This window comes from Coniophora puteana, assembly GCF_000271625.1.
Source record: "Coniophora puteana RWD-64-598 SS2 unplaced genomic scaffold CONPUscaffold_7, whole genome shotgun sequence".
In the NCBI taxonomy this organism is placed as follows: Eukaryota; Fungi; Basidiomycota; class Agaricomycetes; order Boletales; family Coniophoraceae; genus Coniophora; species Coniophora puteana.
Genome location: NW_006913059.1, coordinates 1,882,357 through 1,902,309, shown reverse-complemented (window position 1 = coordinate 1,902,309; position 19,953 = coordinate 1,882,357). Strand labels below are relative to the sequence as shown.

The 19,953-nt window shown below is 53.7% G+C and overlaps 3 protein-coding genes across 3 annotated transcripts; 2 read left to right on the top strand and 1 right to left on the bottom strand.

Moving 5' to 3' along the window:
* The first annotated feature begins 5,065 nt into the window (after nucleotides 1–5,065).
* Nucleotides 5,066–11,728, top strand: CONPUDRAFT_166161 (uncharacterized protein). The gene is made up of 9 exons (XM_007771419.1): nucleotides 5,066–5,918; nucleotides 5,995–8,295; nucleotides 8,330–9,762; nucleotides 9,873–10,007; nucleotides 10,067–10,145; nucleotides 10,213–10,354; nucleotides 10,412–10,997; nucleotides 11,064–11,311; nucleotides 11,374–11,728. Exons 1-9 carry the CDS (start codon nucleotides 5,072–5,074, stop codon nucleotides 11,519–11,521), a joined length of 5,919 nt encoding a protein of 1,972 aa, XP_007769609.1. The 5' UTR covers nucleotides 5,066–5,071; the 3' UTR covers nucleotides 11,522–11,728.
* Nucleotides 11,729–17,787: 6,059 nt separating this feature from the next.
* On the top strand, nucleotides 17,788–18,128 carry CONPUDRAFT_154742 (uncharacterized protein; the record flags this gene model as incomplete). The annotated part of the gene is made up of 2 exons (XM_007771418.1): nucleotides 17,788–18,047; nucleotides 18,107–18,128. 2 exons carry the CDS (start codon nucleotides 17,788–17,790, stop codon nucleotides 18,126–18,128), a joined length of 282 nt encoding a protein of 93 aa, XP_007769608.1.
* A 45-nt stretch (nucleotides 18,129–18,173) lies between these two features.
* Nucleotides 18,174–19,611, bottom strand: CONPUDRAFT_154741 (uncharacterized protein; the record flags this gene model as incomplete). The annotated part of the gene is made up of 7 exons (XM_007771417.1): nucleotides 18,174–18,334; nucleotides 18,390–18,555; nucleotides 18,619–18,720; nucleotides 18,775–18,908; nucleotides 18,967–19,015; nucleotides 19,068–19,358; nucleotides 19,555–19,611. 7 exons carry the CDS (start codon nucleotides 19,609–19,611, stop codon nucleotides 18,174–18,176), a joined length of 960 nt encoding a protein of 319 aa, XP_007769607.1.
* Nucleotides 19,612–19,953: the final 342 nt, after the last annotated feature.

Below are 19,953 nucleotides of genomic sequence, written 5' to 3'. Positions count from 1 at the left end.
TACTTGGACAGCACAAGAGATGGCGATGAGGAAGGGCGTATTTATCTTTCCCTTTCTTTCGTTTCCGTTAAGATCAGCTCGAGTCTCCTACGCACGTCGTCCGCCTGATTGGCTGGCCTGGCTCGCTGTCAGGTGGCAGCGGTGACACCTCCGCGAGGGGGAGCACATGGCTGGGTCCGCGCCTCGGAACTCGGATGCGCGAGCCGCGGCCAGCCCGTCTATCGAGGTTGCCTATCCCGTCCATCCACCCCTACTCCCCGCCGCCGCCGTGTGCACCGCCCATCGATAGTCTCACAGGCTTGTTCCGGTGCGCTATGGGAGATGAAATGAGGAGACAGAACGTGCTCCAGACCTCTGATGGCTTTCGTGTCAGCGCTTGCTTCATGTCTCCGTGCCGCGTTGTGTGTGAAATCGACCTCGGGAACTTCGGCGACCGTGATAGACTGGGGTCAGGCTGGCTTGCCCGTCGTCGATGACACGTCGCACTTCTTGTTATCACTTGAAATCAAACACGAGCTAGTCCGCTGGCTTGCGGGCTTGGCTCGATTCCTTCTCACCGACAGGGAAAAGGTCAGGGCAGGGCAACGTCTCAGGTTCTGTACTATGCACATGTCTACCTCAACAGTCACCACTGCTCCCCAGAGATGCCGAGCTTTCCGAAGTATTACAACCAGACGCTGCCGATCACTCTTCATCTTCTTTGCATTCTGAGCTTGACTGCGGAGAAGTAACATAGTCTTCCTCAGACTATTCTTGCATGTCTAGTTTGGCTCCAGCTTCTCGGCGATTACCGGTCGGGGAACTCGCTACATCCCTATCGTCAGTTCCTTTACAGTTCGCTGAGTATTGCACGTCTGGGAAGAATGTTGTCTACCTATCTTCGCCTTGGACCTAGGATCATGGTTTTCTTATCACGTTGTAATCCCGACGCTGCATTACGGCATTATCTTAGGTGCAGATTGGCAATGCGGCACAGAGGATACCATGAGTGTTGTAGTACAGAGATGGCTACGATACTTGTATTCTGCCCCCGTGCCTTTTACCAAGGCAAGCCTGCTTTTCGAGGACCATGTCAAGGAACTCAGACTATATTCGCAGTAGCCTTGAATGACTATTGGGTTAATTAACTTTATTCCAAAGTGTTTTTATCAGACAATCTGAAACAATTCTTGTTATGGTGTTGTGTTATCGTGGCGGGCCGCACCCATCCGAGTCTCGCTATTAATGTTCATCTAAAATTGCCATGAGACTGGAGACCTGGCATCACAATCATGATGGTACTGGTTTACTCGGTTCTTTGGACCATTGCTACGTCAGCTAAACCTTAGCAATAGCCACAAATCAGCCGCTCTATATGTACCGTATCGCACAAAAAACATACGATGAGAGAAACATGTCCCACCAAGAATAGACCGGCTATCATATCAAAGCGGTTGCTATACCTGTGCATACGCAGAGTGTATATCAGGTCTACGGGTGTCGTGTGAGACGATACTATCTTAATGGATTCCTCATATTCCTTGTCCTCCCAGACCTACAGGCTAGAGAGTTATATCCGCAGTCAGCTCTATAACTGATATGGTCAACGGACCTTTATGCTGATAGACTTCCCGTGCAGCTAGCATTGCATGTGTGGCAATCTACAGAATATGTAGGCGGCTTTGAAACTTATTGTGCATATCGCAAGATTTGCTGATAAGTTTTCACAGTGTTGAATTTAGACGAAGAGGCATGTCTTATCCAAGAATGAGGTTCTCATGTCCTGACCCTATCGTGCTGTGTATACCATGATTGCGTCAGATCGATCTTCTTTGGGTGAGTACTACTCTTTAGACTGCACGGTATGCTTTCTCTGAATCTGATTTTAAAACGGAAGAAAGGACCATCAAAGCGTTCATTGGCGCTATATGGGCTAGTAAGTCAGATCCTTATACTGTGTTTCTGACTTGATCAAATCTGGTACGGGAAGCTCACGTATGGAGGCGCTCTTATCGGCCTGTAAGTCATTATTATTCAACACCTTAGTATATATCGGCGCTTTGAGCTGACAACAGCTTTGCGCGTATGTGAAGACTTCAAATTCGTAAGATTTAAAAGTGATCTGGATTACGAAAAGACACGTCAACTGAATGTCACATCCTCAGCTACTTTTCACACATATGTTGTATGTGACTCCTTCGTCGTGTCCCTACTTCATCCTGACGTTGCTGTAGGGGTAAAGAAAGAGCAGATATCATGTTAATGAGGTTTATTGATAAAAGATTGGGCGGTAATCATCAGATGTGTGTCAGATTGATTTTACCTTCGGTGTTAAAGCTTGAGCACTCATATGTCTGCAGGCGAGATATTTATGATATTCCTAGAATGTGTTTTACTTGTTTCACTGCAATTTGGACTTAACGGTGGGTCTGATCCTTCTTCTCTAAGTGATATTGTCGTGTTCATTCCGTGTGACCTTTTTGAGCAATGATGGCCTTGCGGGTGTATGCTATGTACGGACGGTCGAAGAAGTTCCGTGCACTGCTATTTGCCTGTTTCTCGATAGCGCAGACGGTTGGCGTTGCAAGCGCGATATGCTCGGTGATTAAACCCGATTTATCTTGTATGTCACCCTTTCTATGTCCCTCGATTGTAGTCCGTTGATCTTGCCTCTAGCCTCTTCGACCATAGGGTGCACCTGGAGCCCTTCCAAGGCTTCGGTGGCACTTAAGTTTGGTAACAATGTCTCACTTTGCGCTTACGACACTATCATGTTCGTCCTGTCTCTGGGGATTGTGTATAGAAACCGAACACGTGGAGTTTATGAATTCGTGTTTACCTACGATAACTTGCTTGCTATCTTACTTAGAGACAACGTTCTCTATTTTCTGGTGTGAGAGGTTCATCATTGCCGTGATATACAGAATGCTCACGACGTCTATGTCAGTGCTAGCGTCTGTTGGGCGCTCTCGGCATGTTCTTATGTTCCAAGGTTGTCAGCTGAAGTGAGAGTTACCTATGCAATGGCGTCGACTTGCCTGGCACTTATACTGTTCTTTGCATACCAGAGTTTTGTCCATTACGGGTCCATCACGTTGACCAACTATGTGAACATCATCCTTGGTCCTACCATGATGCTCAGCATCCGACGTGTTGATGCAAAGCGTACCCAGGGAGGAACGTACAGCACGACGGAAGAAGATACTATGGTGTTTGCTACGGTCGGGTATCTCTCTCAGTCTCACAAGCAGGTGTATAGTTTATAGTTGGACGAACGGAGTTCTAACCTAACCAGGGGCTGGCTGAAGTTGACTGGATTTTGGTGCATTTGATCCCTTCGCTTGTTATTTTAGACCGCGGCGCGCATGACAAGCGCAATAAATACATTCCTTTTTCTGTCGTTACGTACGTGGTGTTGACGCGTTTGCCCTATAGAACAACCGTGATCAAAGACTATGTACTCATGTTACTTGGTCCTAATATGGTGCTTAGCATTCGGCATCTTGACGTTGAATAGGTTCAAGGCGGCACATAAGACGCAGCGGGAGCAGACACCATAGAGTTTTCTGGGGTCGGAAATAGCCCTCGGGCAAATACATAATTGACGCTTGAGTATACCAAGGTTTGATAAACTTGTAAAGGCAATAGATGCACCTTTGCGGTCGTGTTCATCAATGTCGTTCATATATTGAACAAAAAAGGAGTGTAGTACATAGTGCAATCTCGAGAGAACGAATATCGCAGGAGGAGAAATAGCAGTTCAAGGTTCAGGAAAGACTTGGCACCTTCTGTCGAGGGTTCAGAGCCCTGTCTAACGCGTCAGTGACTCCTGCTTGTAGATAATCTCTCGCTCGTCCAAACTGGCGAGCTGCAAGATGAAGCGGAAGAAGCTGTCTAACGATGACTTGATCAAGAAGGGTCCGGTTGGGTGAGAGGATGCGTAGGAAGGCAGGATGTGGTAAAAGAAACTTGGCGAGGATGACAAAGCGGAGCGTTAAGCCTCTCGGGATCATAATGGAGAGAAGTCGAGAATAAGTTACTGGTTCGTATTGCAGATAGGTGCTTCCATGACTCTGTCGTATGAGTTCGACCTGAGCAGAGTACCGGCATGGGACATCTGCATAGTCCACGGGCAACAATCAACGGGTGAGGTGAGGTGGCCAAGATTCGTTGCGAAGCATGGATGTATGGCAGTTCAAGCTACGTTCTGGATGTGCCTTGTCGCGTCCAACATCGTTGAAGCAAGCCATGTGGTGCGCAGGGTTGACGAGGGTGCAAGGGATCAGTCTCATGCGCCAAACGGGGTGATCGCCGAGATCGCCGGCCACGGGTCTCATTCATAGAAGGCGCAGTAACGAGGGTGACTTGAAGGCGATTCAAGCGACGATAGAGTCGGAGGTAGAAATGTATACAAGTTTCCAAGCCCTAGAACGTGTCTAGGAGAAGTTGAGGTGGAGTCGAGAAAAAGAGTAGGGCGAGGCTGACCTTCATCGTGATGGTGGTCAATGCGATTTGCGGCCGTGAAGCGCCCACACGCATGGAACCAGGGCGACAACCATAAACTCAAGCAAAAGGGAACAAGTTTTCGTGCCTCGCTGACGTCATGGTATACGTACTAGGCGTTGTTGGTTGACAAGCTGACATGTCGGAGGAAGCTCTGGTGTGTGAAACGGTGCCAGTTGACAGGATGCGTCGTTTTTGGAGCGATCGGAAACTGTTTTGGAGAATACGGTCCGAATGAGGCAGCTGATAACCCTGATAAGTCGTGGCCACACGAACAGGTTGAGCATCGGAGGCGAGACAGCTTGTTCAGGAAGACAGACACGGTGCGAGTCGGATGAGGATGAGACAGAAACGCGGTCACGTGGTCAGACGCGCATTTTGAGTCGTTCGCACGCGACGTGTTGGTTTATCTTAAGGTTTCGGCGTGGGAGGGCGTCTACACGTTCCTTCCTTACACGCGTCGTCCAACAACACGAGTTTAACACTCAACATCCGGGTCGACGTCGTGCCCGCCAGCGACAAACGACCGCACGACCCACGACTAGTTTATGCCCACCGACAACCGCCAACAAACTCCCCGACGAGACCCATGTCCAACTCCAATTCCGCCGACGCCATCATCAAGCAGTCCGCCAAAGGATGGTCCACTTCAAAACCCTCCTCCGATGACCCCAAACAACCCAAACAACAAGTAACCTCTCCGCTCAGAATTGCAAAACGCGACAGCAGCACCGGCCTCGGCGCACCTCCCGGAAAAGTCGTCGGAGGCCGCCCGCCAATGCCCAACGTCGCGCGCCGCTCCTCGAGCAGCTACAAACACCTCCGGACGAACAACCTCGTATCCAAGTCGCCGTTCAAGTCGTCCACCACCCCTTCTCTCCCCTCCACCTCCACCTCCACCTCCGCGTCCACGTCCTCATCCTCCGCCCGCTCAAATGCACCACAGAAGCAACAAGGCCTCGGCCTCGGCCGCAACCAGTCCCAGAAACGCGGTCCGACACCGCGCAAGACGAGCGGCGAGAAGCGGCCCCGACCAGAGTCGATGCACGAGCAGGCCGAGGAGGAGAACGAGCGCCCGGGCAAGTTCAAGCGCGAGCGGAAGCAGAGCAAGGCGTACCAGGGGCTCATCGAGAAGGAGCACGTCAGCAAGAGCCCCTTTCGCGCGCCGGCGCCGGGCGAGCGGCAGGTCGTGAGCGACGAGGATGCGGCGGAGATGTCGCCTGTGGAGTCGGCGCCGGTGCCCCCGCCAAAGGACGTTCCGCCGAAGGATGTGCCACCGGGCAAGCTGCTTTTTCCGACGACGTCGGGGCAGGGGTACAGTCCGAGTCCGTCGCCGTCGCCCATGCCATCGTCGCGGGCAGGCACACCGACGCGGTCATCGCTCGTGTCGAAGAGGCTGCACGGGCCGCGCACAGCGGATGCGCCGCATGGCGAAGGTGAGCTTTTTTCGCGCATATATTCACAAAAACAGTTAGCGTGCGTATGTGCTTACAAATGGATACCCTGATACAGGACGTCGTCAGCGCCGCAAAACCGTGACGTTCGACGAGCGCTGCGATGTGCTCGAGTTCGAGGCGGAGGAGGCGGAGGAGGATCCATTCTATGAGAGCGATGCTGAGGAGGACGATCAGCGGTACGGTGCGCCCGATGGTGAGGACGAGGAGGGGTTCGTGCATTCGGATAATATGGAGGACGATGAAGAGGAGGCGTTCTTCGGGTCTGGCCATGCGCAGGAGGACGAGGACGTGCAGATGGAGGCGTTTGCTGGCGCTGCTGACGTTGATGGGGAGGAGTATCACCGAGACCCAGAGGAGGAGGAAGAGTACGCGCACCATCATCCAGATCATCCCGAGCACCGCGAAGACGCAGAAGATCACCGGGCCCACGGAGACGAAGATCAGCATCATCATCATCACCACGATGGTGATGATCAACATCAACATCAGCAGCACGATCATAGCTTCGAAGAAGAAGAGGGAGAGGGAGAGGGAGAATCCATGTACCTCGAGCACCGCACCGCGAACGACAGCATCACGGGCATGGTCGACGCCATGATCGCCAGCGCGTTCGCGCCGTCGCATTCGCGCGACACCTCGGCGCAGTCTGGGTCGACCGTCTCGCTGCCTCGTGCGGATGCCAATCCCGATGCCAGTGTTGATGTCGACGCCAGCGCCGACGTCATTGCTGCCGCCGACGCCGACGCGGACCCGGCCTCGCCTGCGCCGTCCACGCCACCGCACGACGCGTCGGTGTTGCCGCCTGATGCGGATACAGAGGACGGGGTGCCGTATGGGCGGACGCATCGGCGGGAGCGGCAGCGTATGCGCTCGGGCGGGGCTGTAGAGGGTTCGCCTGCGGCTGGGTATCCGTTCCCGTCTGTTTCGAGTGTGGAGGGTACGCCGGCGGCGCCTGCGGGTGTGGGTACGGAGAGGGATGTGGGGATGTTGCCGCCGAGTCCGAGTCCGATGGGGAAGACGAGGGAGTTGCCGAGGGATGGAGAAGAGGAGGAGGACGATGAACAGGGCGACGGGGCGGAGGACGAGCACGGAGAGGAGGGGATGGTGCCAAGGTTTGGGCTTCCTCGTGAGAGTGCAGGTGCGTTTCTCTGTGCTGTCGAAGACGACTGGGGCGCTGAAGCTGATATCGGGTTCGCGTTTTTTCTCGCAGGATCTGCATCTGAAGACCCCTTGGGCGCCGAGGAGGCAAACGAGCACGACCGCGACGAGCGGCATGTTCCAGATACGTCTATGATGGAGCTCGAGGAGCTTATGCCGCCCCCGCCGATCCGCGCGGGCGACGAGGGCTTTGTGAATCCGTCGCCCGGAGGCTCGCCGCGCAGTGGGTCGCCGTTGCGCGGGTCGTTGCTCGAGTTGAGGAATCGGAGGCTCAGCGCTAGTGCCGGTGTCGACACAGCCCAAACTCAAGGTCAAGGTCAAGCACAAGCACAAGGCCAAAACCAGGACGCGAGTATGACGTACACGGACGGCGACGAACCTTCCTTTGCGCACAGCGCGGCGAGTCCGCCCCCCGGGACGCCGCAGAGCGCTGGTGGCGGCGGGTCGCCCAGTGCGAGTGCGGCGTCGATCGGGCTCGGGAGTGCCGGTGCCGGTGCTGGGGCGGGTGCGGGGCCTATGGTGGGGAGAGATAGGATTGTGAGTCCGAGCGGGGTGTCGATTCGGAGATTTTCGGGGTCGAGTTCGCCGTTGCATAATCTTCCTTCGCGGCGGAAGGATAAGGATAAGGAGAGGGAAAGGGATATTAAGGACGAGGGAGAGGGGTCGTCTGCGCCGAACGTGAGCCGAGCAACGCCGAGCGACGGCATCGCGAGGGCGGGGTCGCCGACGGTGCCTGTTGCTGCGTTTAGGGCGAGCAGGAGTCAGAGCCATGGATCGCCTTCGTCTGCTCCGGGTTCTGCGAACGCAAGACCAGCAAGACCGGAGCTCGCGCTCGCGCTGCCTCCGCCGCAGCCTGCGTTCGCGCGGTCGGGGTCGCCGATGAACATGGTGCACGGCGGGTCGCCGTTGTCTGAATCGGTCAACGCGTTTGAGCTCGCTGGTGGAGATGAGAGGGACATGGAGGGGAGGGCAAGGGCGGGGAGTAGCGGGAGTGTGGGCGGGCGGCCGAGGATATCGCGGGAGGATGTGCAGCGGCGGTTGATGCATCGGAGGAGCGTGGAGAGTCCGTGTTTTGATGAAGGGGATGAGGGGGAGGCGTTTGTGGGTGTCAAGGGGAGCCGGGCTGGGCAGGAGGGCGAGGCGATGCAGGTTGATGGGGAGGATGAGGAGCGGGGGAGAGGGGAGATGGGGGGAGAGGGTGCTCAGGCAAGAGGCTCAAGGACAGGCTCAAGGACAGGCGCAATCACAGGGCAGCCGACACACGCGCGTGTCGTTGGTCTCTGACACGGATATGAGCGCGGTGTTCGCGAGCATCGAGCACGCGCAGAAAGCGAACACTCACCTTGCTTCTTCGCTCGCTCTCAGATCCGCCGGCGGGCACGCGATGGACCGCGGGCTCAATGCGTCGCACTCGGGCGCGATGTCCGTCGAGTCCGCCGCTGCGCAGTCGAGCTCGCGCGTGCCCGACGCGACGCCTGTGGCCCGCCCGCATTCGTCGCTGGGTGTTCTTGGTGCGGATGTGGATCTGCAGGCGCCGAGGAGGGATAGTGTCCAGCTGGGCGATATCAAGAGCGCGCTGGACCGGTTGATGGAGAATGTGGTGGTGCAGCAGCAGCACAAGGGGCTCGTTGGACCTGGGCCTGGGTTCGCGAGTGCGGGGTCGTCGAGGGGGCAGAGTCCGCGGGTTGGGACGCCCGTCAAGAGCGGTGCTGCGAAGGGCAAAGAGCGGGAGCGGGAGCGGAGTCAGGATCGCGGACATGGAGGTATTCGCGTGGAGAGCGTTACGGAGGGGGTCAAGGCTGGGCGGTATTCGCTTGATGGGGATGTGGAGATGGATGCGGAGGGCGAGGATGCGGAGGACCGGGAGGATGAGATGGACCAGGACCAGGGCGAAGATGAGGAGATGGACGACGGTGGGGCGAGGTCGCGGTCGCTGTCGAGGTCCAAGTCAAGATCGGCATCGCACTCAAGAAGCAGGTCAAGGAGCTTTGCGTCTCCGCCTCCACAACAGCAGCAGCAGGGGCAGTCTCCGTACAGACCATCGCACCAGCGCGCCGCGACGGATTCGGTCGTGTACCAGCCGCCATCGTTCGCCAGTCCCGAGGCCAGCCAGGGCAACAGCCGTACGCAATCGCCCACGCTCTCGCCCTCCGAGGACACACGCCGCTCCTCGTTCGGGCTCGGCGGCTCGCTCGGCGGGTCGGCCTACCCGTCCGGCAGCTTGGGCATCGGCTCGAGCATGGGCATGAGCACGAGCAACCTCAGCCAGCGGCCCATGTCCGCGATGGGCCTCTCTTCGCCCGGTTCACCACAGACGAAGGACGCGCGCAAGCGCCGCGAGCAGCTTATCCTCGAGAAGCGCCGTGCGGCAAAACAGAGGGAGGAAGACGAGGGCTTGGGGTACTATACGCCGCCGCATCCGAGCGACGCTTTCTCGCCCAAGGCCGAGGAACGGCCGAGGCGCACGTCGACGCCGAGACGGCGGACGATGAGCCAGAGTGCGATGAGCGAGGCGAGTGCCGCTGTTACTCCTGCTGGTGGAGCCGAAGAGGACATGATGCTCGGCGAGCTGGGGATGTTCAAGGCGACGGAGAAGTCCGGGGGTTTGGCGGGGACGATTACGAGGGAGCTGAGGAAGCTGGATGGGTTCGAGGGAAGGAAGGGGGTGAGTGAAAAAAAAAAAACGTTTTTGCTGTGGTCTCTTTTGTCTTTTTGTGTTGGGCGCTTTTGGGTGTGAGCGAAGGCTGATGTGGGTTTCTTTCTTTGGGGAAATAGTACCGGATCCGGGAGCACGAGGCGATCATCGCGTCTGCAGACAAGAAGGAGTCGTTCCCGCATATCACGCGTGCTGGTGATCTGGGGAGCAGTCAAGATCAGCCATGGAGGACTGTAAGGCGGCCTTCGGATATGGTGCGTTGTTCTTGATAGCCTTACAGCTGTGAGGGGCTGACGCTGACTTGTTTGTGAAGAACGAGTATTCAAAGCAGATCAAGGAGTTGCGAGCGCAGGAGAAGTCTGGGAAGTCGCACGGCAAGGTTTTCGTTAGAGGTGTGTTTCAGAGTTTATCCGAGTTAGAGTTTGAAAAGCCCCTGACACGTTGGTTGTTTGTTTGCAGTGCTTGGTATCAATCATGTCAAAGTTCCGTTCCCCCGCGAACCCACTACTATAACGTGCACGTTGAATAATGGCATACATTATGTCACGACGCCCGAGTCGACTCTGGCGAAGGACACGAGGATCGATCAGGAGTTTGAACTGTGCGTAGCGGTCCTTTTCATTTCGTTATGCTCGTGGTGCTGACAAATGATTGATAGGATCGAACATAATAAACTCGAATTCACCCTCACCATCAAAGTACGGCGCGACCCGCACATCATCGCGCAGCACAAAGCCCTCGCTCCGCCTGCCCCTCCGCCACCTGTCCGCCAACAAATTGCACCTCCTTCAAAACCACGAGGCGTCTTCGGTGGACTCTTCTCTTCCACGCCCAAGAAATCTGCCGCTGCCGCTGCTGCCATGCGCGCCGCACAGCAGCAGCAGGTGCCAGTGCCGCCAGTGCCCACGCGGATGCCGGAGAACCTCGCACGGTACCTCAAGCAGGACGGCACGCTCGCGCGTGCGTTCATTGCGTTCAAGGACATCGCGCCGCGGTGCGACACGCGCCTGTTCGAGATCTCGTACCCGCTGATCGGGCAGAGGCTGGAGCAGGGCGGCGGGCCGTCGACGCTCGAGCTCGGCGAGATTTCGCTGCAGGTGTTCAGGCTGCCGCCGCTGCCGGGTTTGCCGCCCGATCAGCTGCCGCAGAGCTTGGAGGAGTGCGTGAGGGGGTTTAGGCACACGCATTGGCATAAGGTGACGTATTTCGAGGGGACGTTGACGCAGAACGGCGGAGACTGCACGGTGGGTTCTTGTCGCTCTTGTTCGGTGTCAAGGCGGTATCTGATGAGATTTTCCCTCGACTTGTAGACCTGGCGTCGTCGTCAGCTGCGTGTTATTGGTGCCAACCTGGTCGCGTTCAACGACGTGACGAAGAAGGCGACCGCAACGATCAACCTCAAGAAGGCGGTCGCCGTCGAGGATATGCAAGATATGCGAGGAAAGCTGGACGACGAGGACTACGGCCTGTATGGCGTTGAACGTTCGTTCAGGCTTACGTTCCCGAACGACCAGCACATTTTCTTCTTTGCTGACTCGGACGAGGAGAAGGCGAGATGGTACGTTCTCTTCGCTGCAGAGTCCCCGAAAACGCTCTAATAAACTTTTATCTCCGCTTCAGGCTTGACGTCCTCCGTGCCCTTGTCGGCCACATCCCACCGAACCCGCTCTGGGCGGAGCTGCTCTATCAGCGCCAGCAGGAGTTGGCTACGAAGCTGCAACAGCAGTCGTCACAGGAAAATGTCGCGGGCCCTTCGTCAAAACCATAATAGTCCATCCACTCGGCGACGCTCTTCATCGCATGAGTTGAGGATCTTGATCGTTCCTTGTTTCTTGCCTCTTGCTTCTTGGGAACGAGCGTGCTTGTGCCAGTGTCTTGCCGACGGCCGTCCGTCACGTCGTTCTTATTCCTATGTTTATTGGCGACATCATCTCCTTCAGCTCTCCTACTACACGCTACGACTCGATTATTCTTGACGATCTTCCGCATCCAATCATATACATCCCTCTCTCTCTCTCCCTCTCTCTCTCTCACCGACGTGATTTCCTCTGCTCCATACACATACCCGAATCAGACATCAACATACATCGTCCGTTCGCGTTCACACTCATGCCTCTTTATTTTCGTTATCCTTTCTCATTCTCATTCTCTATCTCAGTCTCTTGTCCGCATTCCTTGACTTCTTGCCATTGCTCGGCCAATCGCGCGAATTCAAAACAACTCTCGCTTTCTCATCGACCACCGACGCCATCGCCATCGTCATCGCCAACAGCGTGTATCATACCAACACCGAATCAGCACTCCAGACATCCTATATCAAACATCAGGCATCGAAAGATTCCAGCTAGAGATTGATATACCACTATTGTCATCACGTTACCTTGCCTCGTAGTCGTTATTTGCTTCTCTTGTATTTATACGACGAGTTCGTCTTAGAGTAGGCGCTACACATCTGTCAACTTACATCCTCGATCGATAATATTGACTTGGAGTTGGTCTAAGGCATGCGTCTATGATTAAGAGCTAATGTTGAAGTTGTCTAGCATCACGAATGAGGACGACTGATGCAAGCTTTGCGTCGCGCGTGAACGTAAGACATCAACGTTTCAACACTTGACTTCATACCGTTATCTCAGTTTATATATTCATACCACTCCCTCGACTCATACCACTATCTCGAAAAGGAAAAGTACCTCAACCCGACCCGCTTCCAGTAGCAGCGTCACTAAATGGGCGGATCGAATATAAGTACATGAGCAGTAGTAGAATCAGTTATAACTGACACCATACCTTAATGATATTTCGAATCTCCAGCACGAGTGGAGTGTAAAGTCCGTTTTTAACATGTGGGAAATCAGACCAAAATCAGACGGTGAAATGGTTAGATCAGGGATGATATTATAATATTGATGGCTATCTTACCGTTGACGGAGCCTGCATGATAATTACATGATAAGAACGGCTGGTGTTTTATGCCGTATGATCAAAACTCACACCATATGATGAGGACTCGCAATCTCGCCCATGATTCCAATGACAAGACATTCATTGTGAATATTATATAGTACATGATGTAGCATTATTCGAGGTTAAAACGACTATCAAAGTTAATACACGAGAGCAGGAACACGAGGGCAGCAGCATGAGAGCAACAATGATACATGAGAGCAGCAGCAGTACACGAGATCAGGAGGTCTGAGGAAAGAATTAGAGCTTACAGACCATGAAGCCGGTAGTCGATGACAGCCACTGCAAGGACAGAGATACCTGAAACTCATGTACCTAAATCACACCCGTACGTTAGTAGTTTTCATGTAATATTCATATCTTCGGAGTATAGTAATAATGTAGATGTTTCATGAGAGTAATGGACTTTGCCGAGATCCAACTATGGACGTTTTCGGATGATTCAATGTACTTTCTAATGGTCAAAGGAACATGATTTTTGAGGCAACGTGGTGGGCCTGAACGCAAAGCCAATAGTTTTCATGGTAAAATATAGTGATTATCACACAAAAAGGTAAGCAAAAACCACTGCAAATGCGATGAAATTCATGTACGTCTATAACTAGTGATTGATGTAGCTACTTGATACGCAGAACTACACCCGAAGAGCCCTGAGCCGCCCACCCGCAGTCCAACCCGCTCCAGGAGCACGAGTGACATCGTACATGCTCATACTGGGAGGAAGGAGGTGGAGGGAGGAGAGATGAAAGCTCGCACCGAACATGTGTAACTGCACGCGCGCGCCAGTGAGCAAGAACCCTGCACATCGCAATGGGCAGGCGCAAGTTTGAAAGTCACCACCTGAACCTTCTTCAGTGCAGCCGGCGCAAATAGGGAAATAGACACTTAGGAGCGTTAAAGCCATCCCTGTGAAGATTACCTGTCAATTGTTCCTATACTGGCAAACATCTCGGAACTGGCGCCATGGATGAGCGGACCAATGGCTATTGTGTGACCGGTGGTCAGCTAGCGCTCGCGAACAAAATGAGCGCATCAAACGGGGTGGCCGCTGGCGACGGCATGCGCTCATGCACATGCGTGATCTGCCACGCCTCGGGCAGGCAACTCCTCTGGACACTGGTGACCCGCACACGGCATAATTTCCGTGATGACAACACTCGCACGCAATAAGATAAAGGAGATCAGTGCAGCATCTTTGACGTACCCATGAGAGGAGGGTGTGGGCCGAGGATTGTCAAGCAAGCAACAACTAACCTTGTACTTCTCCTTCTGCTCGCACGTTCTTATCTCTTCCTCCTTGAGTGACCGTCCCAGACTGCGCTTTCTCTTGTCTGAATGACTGGGGTGCGTGTTTGTTCTTAGCAAAGAGTAGTCAGACTTGATGGATGAGCAAGAGGCTAGCGGGAAGGGGCGGGAAAGGGCGATGGACAAAAAGGGCGATGACGACAGCGAGGACGAAAGGAACAAGAGTGATGGTAACAGGAGCGAGGGCGAGGGCGGCAGCGAAAGAGAAGGTCGAGTGCAGAAGCGAGCTGGAGTGGGTGAGGGCAACAACTTAGAACGTGAGGGGAAGGAAGACAAACCCAAAAGACGAAGTCCAACATTTGCACTTGTTTGTCGGGTGTGGAGACCTCTCCAAACACCGACTCCACCTGACGCCATGATGGACATGATTTTGTGTTTCAGATCCGAGTACATGACTTGGTAAACCAGGCACAGGTACATGAACTCGGAATCAGCTCGAATGTACATGATTCTAGCAAACCAAGTAGCGAGCACATTAAAATCAGGTATACATGCTTTTGCAGTGAGCACTCGTCTACTTTCGGGCTCCAACTCTGACAATGAGGTAGCCGAAGGCGGGTGGGGACGCGAATAGTGACCATCGACTCGGAATATGATAGCCTCAGACTTCAGGCTTGTGATCCAGGTCCTCGCCGACAGCTGGGGGATGGGTGGTGCGAGACTTAAACGAGGCTGCTGGGTTGCTCATCTTCTGTCGGGTCGGACGTTGAGAAGTGACCTGGACGTCATCTGTGGCAGAGAGATCGTGTTAGTGGTCCTGTGAACGCGTGCTTGCTGGAGCCAGCAGTTTCTGTTGTGTGATCGAAGATATTAGTGGCTTATAATCCCAAACAACTCAAGTTACTCACGTCAACCATCTATGGCTCTTTGTCCGCCAATTTCCACCGGGTTGAGCTAAAAGGGAGGATTGAGGGAGGAGAGATAAAAGGCGGGGAGAGTGTTCAAAAAGGCGAAGGCGAACAAAAATGTCTTATCTTATCTTATCTCTCCATCAGCTTTAGGGCTGGCTTCATCATCTGTCTCTGATTGGCCAGAATTATATTTAGACGTTTGAGAGTGTGGCGGCAGTGCTCGCTTGAAATAACTAGAGGTCCTCTTCTATTTCATTTTGCCGTCGTTCTTGTAGCTGGAATGCATGTCGCCGCTTCAAATTATCAAGCATTGCTTCGCAAGAATTATAGGTATGAATAGAAGCAGACAGAGGCCGATCGCGAGCGGTTGGTATTCATGCATTCAACGTGGTGTGGCCGGTTTTCTCCCCCCACTCACTTGTTCTCCACGAGCATGCAAGGGCGAGTTCATGCGTTGTCTCAGACATTTCCGCCACACTGACTCAATTTAGAGATCTATTCGTAAAATATGGGTGCTCAGACATGCTTGCTTGCTCCGTGAGCGCGTGGCTTTAAATACCTGTAGTTTAAGTTTAGTTTTCAAAGGGAATGTTCCTATTTCAAAGCGCCCGGATGCAACTCGGGGTCTTGCAAGGCAAGCTCGAGCCTGAGTGAACGTCGAACGTTGCAATGTTGAACATCGAGTAAACCTAGAGCATGGGTTCAATCATGAATCAGATACACTGCCGTTTGTTGTTGTTTGTTAATGTTTGTTAATGTTTGTTAGTGTTCGTCACTGTTCGTCTCTGCCTAAAGCGGTGGCTGCCATATGCAGTTGAAGTCAGAAAGTCGTTGAATCCGGAAGTCTGGCGCTGCGCGAGCTACGACGCAGTCCGGCGGGTACGGCGGGTACGGCGCGGTTGCGGGGTACCCAAACAAAGTCAATTGCATGTGATCTAGCCACGTCGCGCAGATTTCCTAGCCCTCCTGTACTTTATCTTATCTATAACCCATTCCCATTCCCTGTGTCCCCCGGCATTATTCCCAGTTTGAGCAGCTCGAATATGAGCAGATCACCGCAAGTTTATCGAATGTTGTCGCAACTTTCGCAAAGATATCAGCATTATCCAACTGAAGGACTTCTAAGTCGACAGCCTCCACCCCGTCAACCTACTTGCCCCATGTCCACCAGCTCTTTCTATCCATGGCCACGTCTATCCGAACCCAGTACATTCCTATCATGTGGCAGGGTCTTCTAGGCCTTATCTGATCGCTTCCACCGCTCGAGGAAGGAGAAGAGGCCAGAGATCATTGCAGAAGTATGAGGAGCATGGGTGGGACAAAAGTATATGTGAGTAACCCATAGCTTTCTATTCCGAAGCTCTCCTCATATACTAGGCAAGTTATTATGCCGACCGTGGTTTTGATTTCGACTAAGACCCCAAAACCCCTCGCGACTTGCCGCCGGACTGCCGTACCTAGCCAGACCAGCGCGATTGCCGGACTTCTGGTTTCAACACTGTCCTCGTTGAAGTTATCGCTCAATGATAATTTTGTTTCTGATATGGTCTCCGTATTTTATATTTGACTAACAAATGTACGAGCAAGATCATCAATTTTGATCAATGGTAAAGTGTCCGCGACATGGTGTTCGGCCGAAATTCACTGCCACACCGTAACGATATGTTCACTCAATGGGAATGCGTCACCATTCGTGATCATACAAAACTGTCTCGACGACGATATTATAATGGTGATCACTCGGTATAACGGTCAAACTTTTCCCACCCATTTAGTGATGACCGTGAGCGCTAGGTAATTATGTCGCGTGGCAACCATGTTCAAATCCAGTGTCGGTGCCTGAACTGACTCGGTACGTGGTAAAGGCGAATAGAGCCTTTCCAGTAAATATACCTTATTAGACTTAGCACAGCCTGCCCAATACATACGCCGGGACGCTCCTTAGCGTACGTATTTAGCGCTTCACACGGGATATCATGATATATCTGATTTCCTCCTTCTCCAGTAGACACAACTGGGTCTATGGGTGGACTTGAGACCACCACAGTCGGCGTCGGACTTGTAAGCTATATATCAGGAGGTGTTAAGTGGTAGAAACAACAAAGTAGTACTATACTTGAGGACAACACCTGCGTCTCAGCAGTACTGAGAAGCCTTCAATTTGAGTGTGTTTCGATTAGTGCATGTAAAGCTACTGGTTCTGAAAAAGGTCACGTCGCAGTGGGAAGGATCATCTACCCTTCAAGCTCCAAGTGGGGAGCCCAGCATCACCGACAGTTTGGTAGAGATGGGGTAGTAGGCTGAGTCGGCACTACAGCAAGGATATTGTGCATGAAACGAGTCAATTAATTGCTTACCATAGTCAGCAGATGACAATCTCCTTGTAGACGCTCCGCGCGCCTAATACGTTGACCACGAAGCAATCTCCGAACATTATTGACGCTCGAATGAACGCTGAATATACAGGACATAATGTAGGGTGGGGCTGCTTGTGGTTGATTGTGGCAAATATCCTAAAATATCCTGTTGAATTTAGGGTGAAGACCAGTTATAATGCTGTAGGTCTAGGCGTTACGTTCATCTAGGATCTTCGTGGGTTCGTGGGAAGCATCAACCAACATTAGCCAACCACACTTGTTGGTTTTGTCACGATCAAGAATGTTTGTCCCAAAGCCATAATAGCTGGAATCTGATAGTACCATGGTGGCTCTCTTTGGCAGCGGTCTACTCAACGGAGGTCGAGGTGAAAGAAGAAAAAGTCCAGTATGCCAGAATCCCAAACCAGGTTCATTCTATACACTACCCACTACCTCAAGATATTCCACTCCCCCCACGCCGGATCCCCCTCTGGCGGAAAAACCCCAAACTGCCTCCGCTCCCGCTCCCTCCTCTGCCCCTCCGTCTCGTGCGCATGTCCCTACGCCTGTGCAGCGTGCACCTGCAGCTGCTAATGCTGCTGCCTCGCCCGCTCAATGAGCCGCGCTCGTATCCAAATCAGCATGCTCACGCTCACACACAGCAGCACGAGCAGAATCGTCTCCCCGAGCTCGTCGTCCACGCCAAACTCCTGCGCGTTCCCGTGCTCATTGAGGTACTCCCCGCGCAGAGTACCGTTGAAGTAGTCCTCGGGCCCGAAGTCGAGTTCGTCTGCGATGGCTTGACGGTGCTCGCGTGCGTACTGTGTCAATTGTGGCGTTCGTATGCGGTTGACTGAGTTGTTCCGAAAATAGGCCGAATGCCACGAAAAATTAAACGCACCTCGATGGGATCTTGATCTTCCTGCGGCATCCCGATACCCTAGCGCCGGCGCTTGTGGAAGTCATCGCGCGCTTTGCCCATGTGCCACCAACTACCGGTGTCCTCATCCTCGAGAAGCTCTTGAGCTTGGTGTTGCTGCTGCTCGCGCTGGGCGCGGTCGGCTACCTCGGCTTTTTCGTGCTCGTCGTGTGCTGCTTCATCTATGACAAAGTAAGTCGCTGGTATAGAGCCATGACGTAATGAAGAGACACGTACTGAGTTTTTCTTCTGCAAGGAAGAGATTCATGCTCTCGCCGCCGCCACGAATGGTTAGCCACAAGCTACGAGCGTAGAGCTTGGCGTTTGAAAGCATCGCAGGGAGGTACGCCTCGCTGTTCGTCGCAATTGCTTGGTCATAATGCTGTTTCGCAAGATGGAAGTCCTACTGATCCACCATCAATATGGTTCCGTTGTAACACAGCGCCATGCAACTTGCCTGGGGCACCCCGACACCATTCTCGTACATCCACCCGAGATTCCACATCGCCAGCGCACTCGCCTCGTCCGCCGCGTCATGGTAGTACACCACCGCCTTCTTGAAGCGAACCTTCTCCGGCTCCTCACCCAGCAACCCGAGACCGTGATAATACTAGTCTCCAACCTTGACGAGTGTGTCAATATTACGCTGGCCGGCGCTGCGCGTCCACTGCGTAAGGGCGATGCGTGCGCTCTCGTTCGGCGAACCGCCAAGGATGGGAGATGTAGCCGGGCGAGCGTGGCGAAGCAGCGATATGTCTGTCCAGTGAACGCAATGAGTATCTGAGAAGCAGACAAGAAGACACCCGATACGCACCCTGATCAAGCACATACGCCAGATTATTCTGCCCAATCTCGCTCCCCCTCTCCGCACCACCTCAGCATCGCATGCTCCCTCCCTATTTCCGTCCCGCTCACCCACAGCTCCTCCGCCTCGCCGAGGATGTCCCTGCTGGAACCGATTCCGTACACTTCGCCGGGATTGAGCACGTCCGCGTTCAAAAACGTGCCGCGCTCGGCGACATTCTTGAAGACCGCGCGCGCGCTCTCGCATGTCTCGCGGGCAACGTCGATGTGCCCCGCCGCGCCGTACTCATAGAACGAGTGGGCAAAGAGCTTGCCAAGGTAGAAATGAGCTTCGAACGGGGATCCGTACCGCACCGCGATGTCAAAGGCGGTCACGGCGAACTTGTATTCGCCGAGTTCTGCCTGAGCAAAGACTTTGTTAGCTTCTGGATCTCAATTCTTGTCGCAGAGGAATAAGCGCTCATAGAGGAGGGAGAGACGAGAACGCTGATACGCACCGAAGACGAGGAGAAAAGAACTCACGATAGTACAACTTCGATACATTCATCTACGCCTCTGCCAGCTCCTGCCCCGCCGCCTTCGTGAAATACCCCTGCACCTTTACTGGATCCTTCCTCCCCGGAACCAGCCCATCCCTCCACATCACCCCCAACATATTCGCGCACTCCCGATCATCATACTTTCGAACCATATCATCGCCATCTCACTGTTCTGCCGCACCCCATCCCCTCTCAGGTACATCCTCTCCAAATCGACGGCGGCTAGTGTTGTGCAGGGCCAGGCCTGAGGCCCTAAAGCCTTTGGGCCAAGCCCTGTATAGGCCAAGCCCTGCCCGAGCCCTGGCTAGGGCTTTTGAGGGCCTAGGGCCTGGCCTGGGTTGTTGCAAAGCCCGAGCCCAGGGCCTAAGCCAGGGCCTGTAGCTAAAAAATTGAAAAAAAATGTTAGTATGACTGTACAACTACTCTAGTAACAAAAGGTTGTATAACTTGAACTTAAG

Excerpts from the sequence above, each read along its gene's own strand:
- CONPUDRAFT_166161 (XM_007771419.1), top strand. The coding sequence starts at position 5,072 with ATGTCCAACTCCAATTCCGCCGACGCCATCATCAAGCAGTCCGCCAAA. Across the intron at positions 10,355-10,411 it reads ATCGATCAGGAGTTTGAACT|GATCGAACATAATAAACTCG; the intron begins GTGCGTAGCGGT and ends AATGATTGATAG. Across the intron at positions 11,312-11,373 it reads GACGAGGAGAAGGCGAGATG|GCTTGACGTCCTCCGTGCCC; the intron begins GTACGTTCTCTT and ends TCTCCGCTTCAG.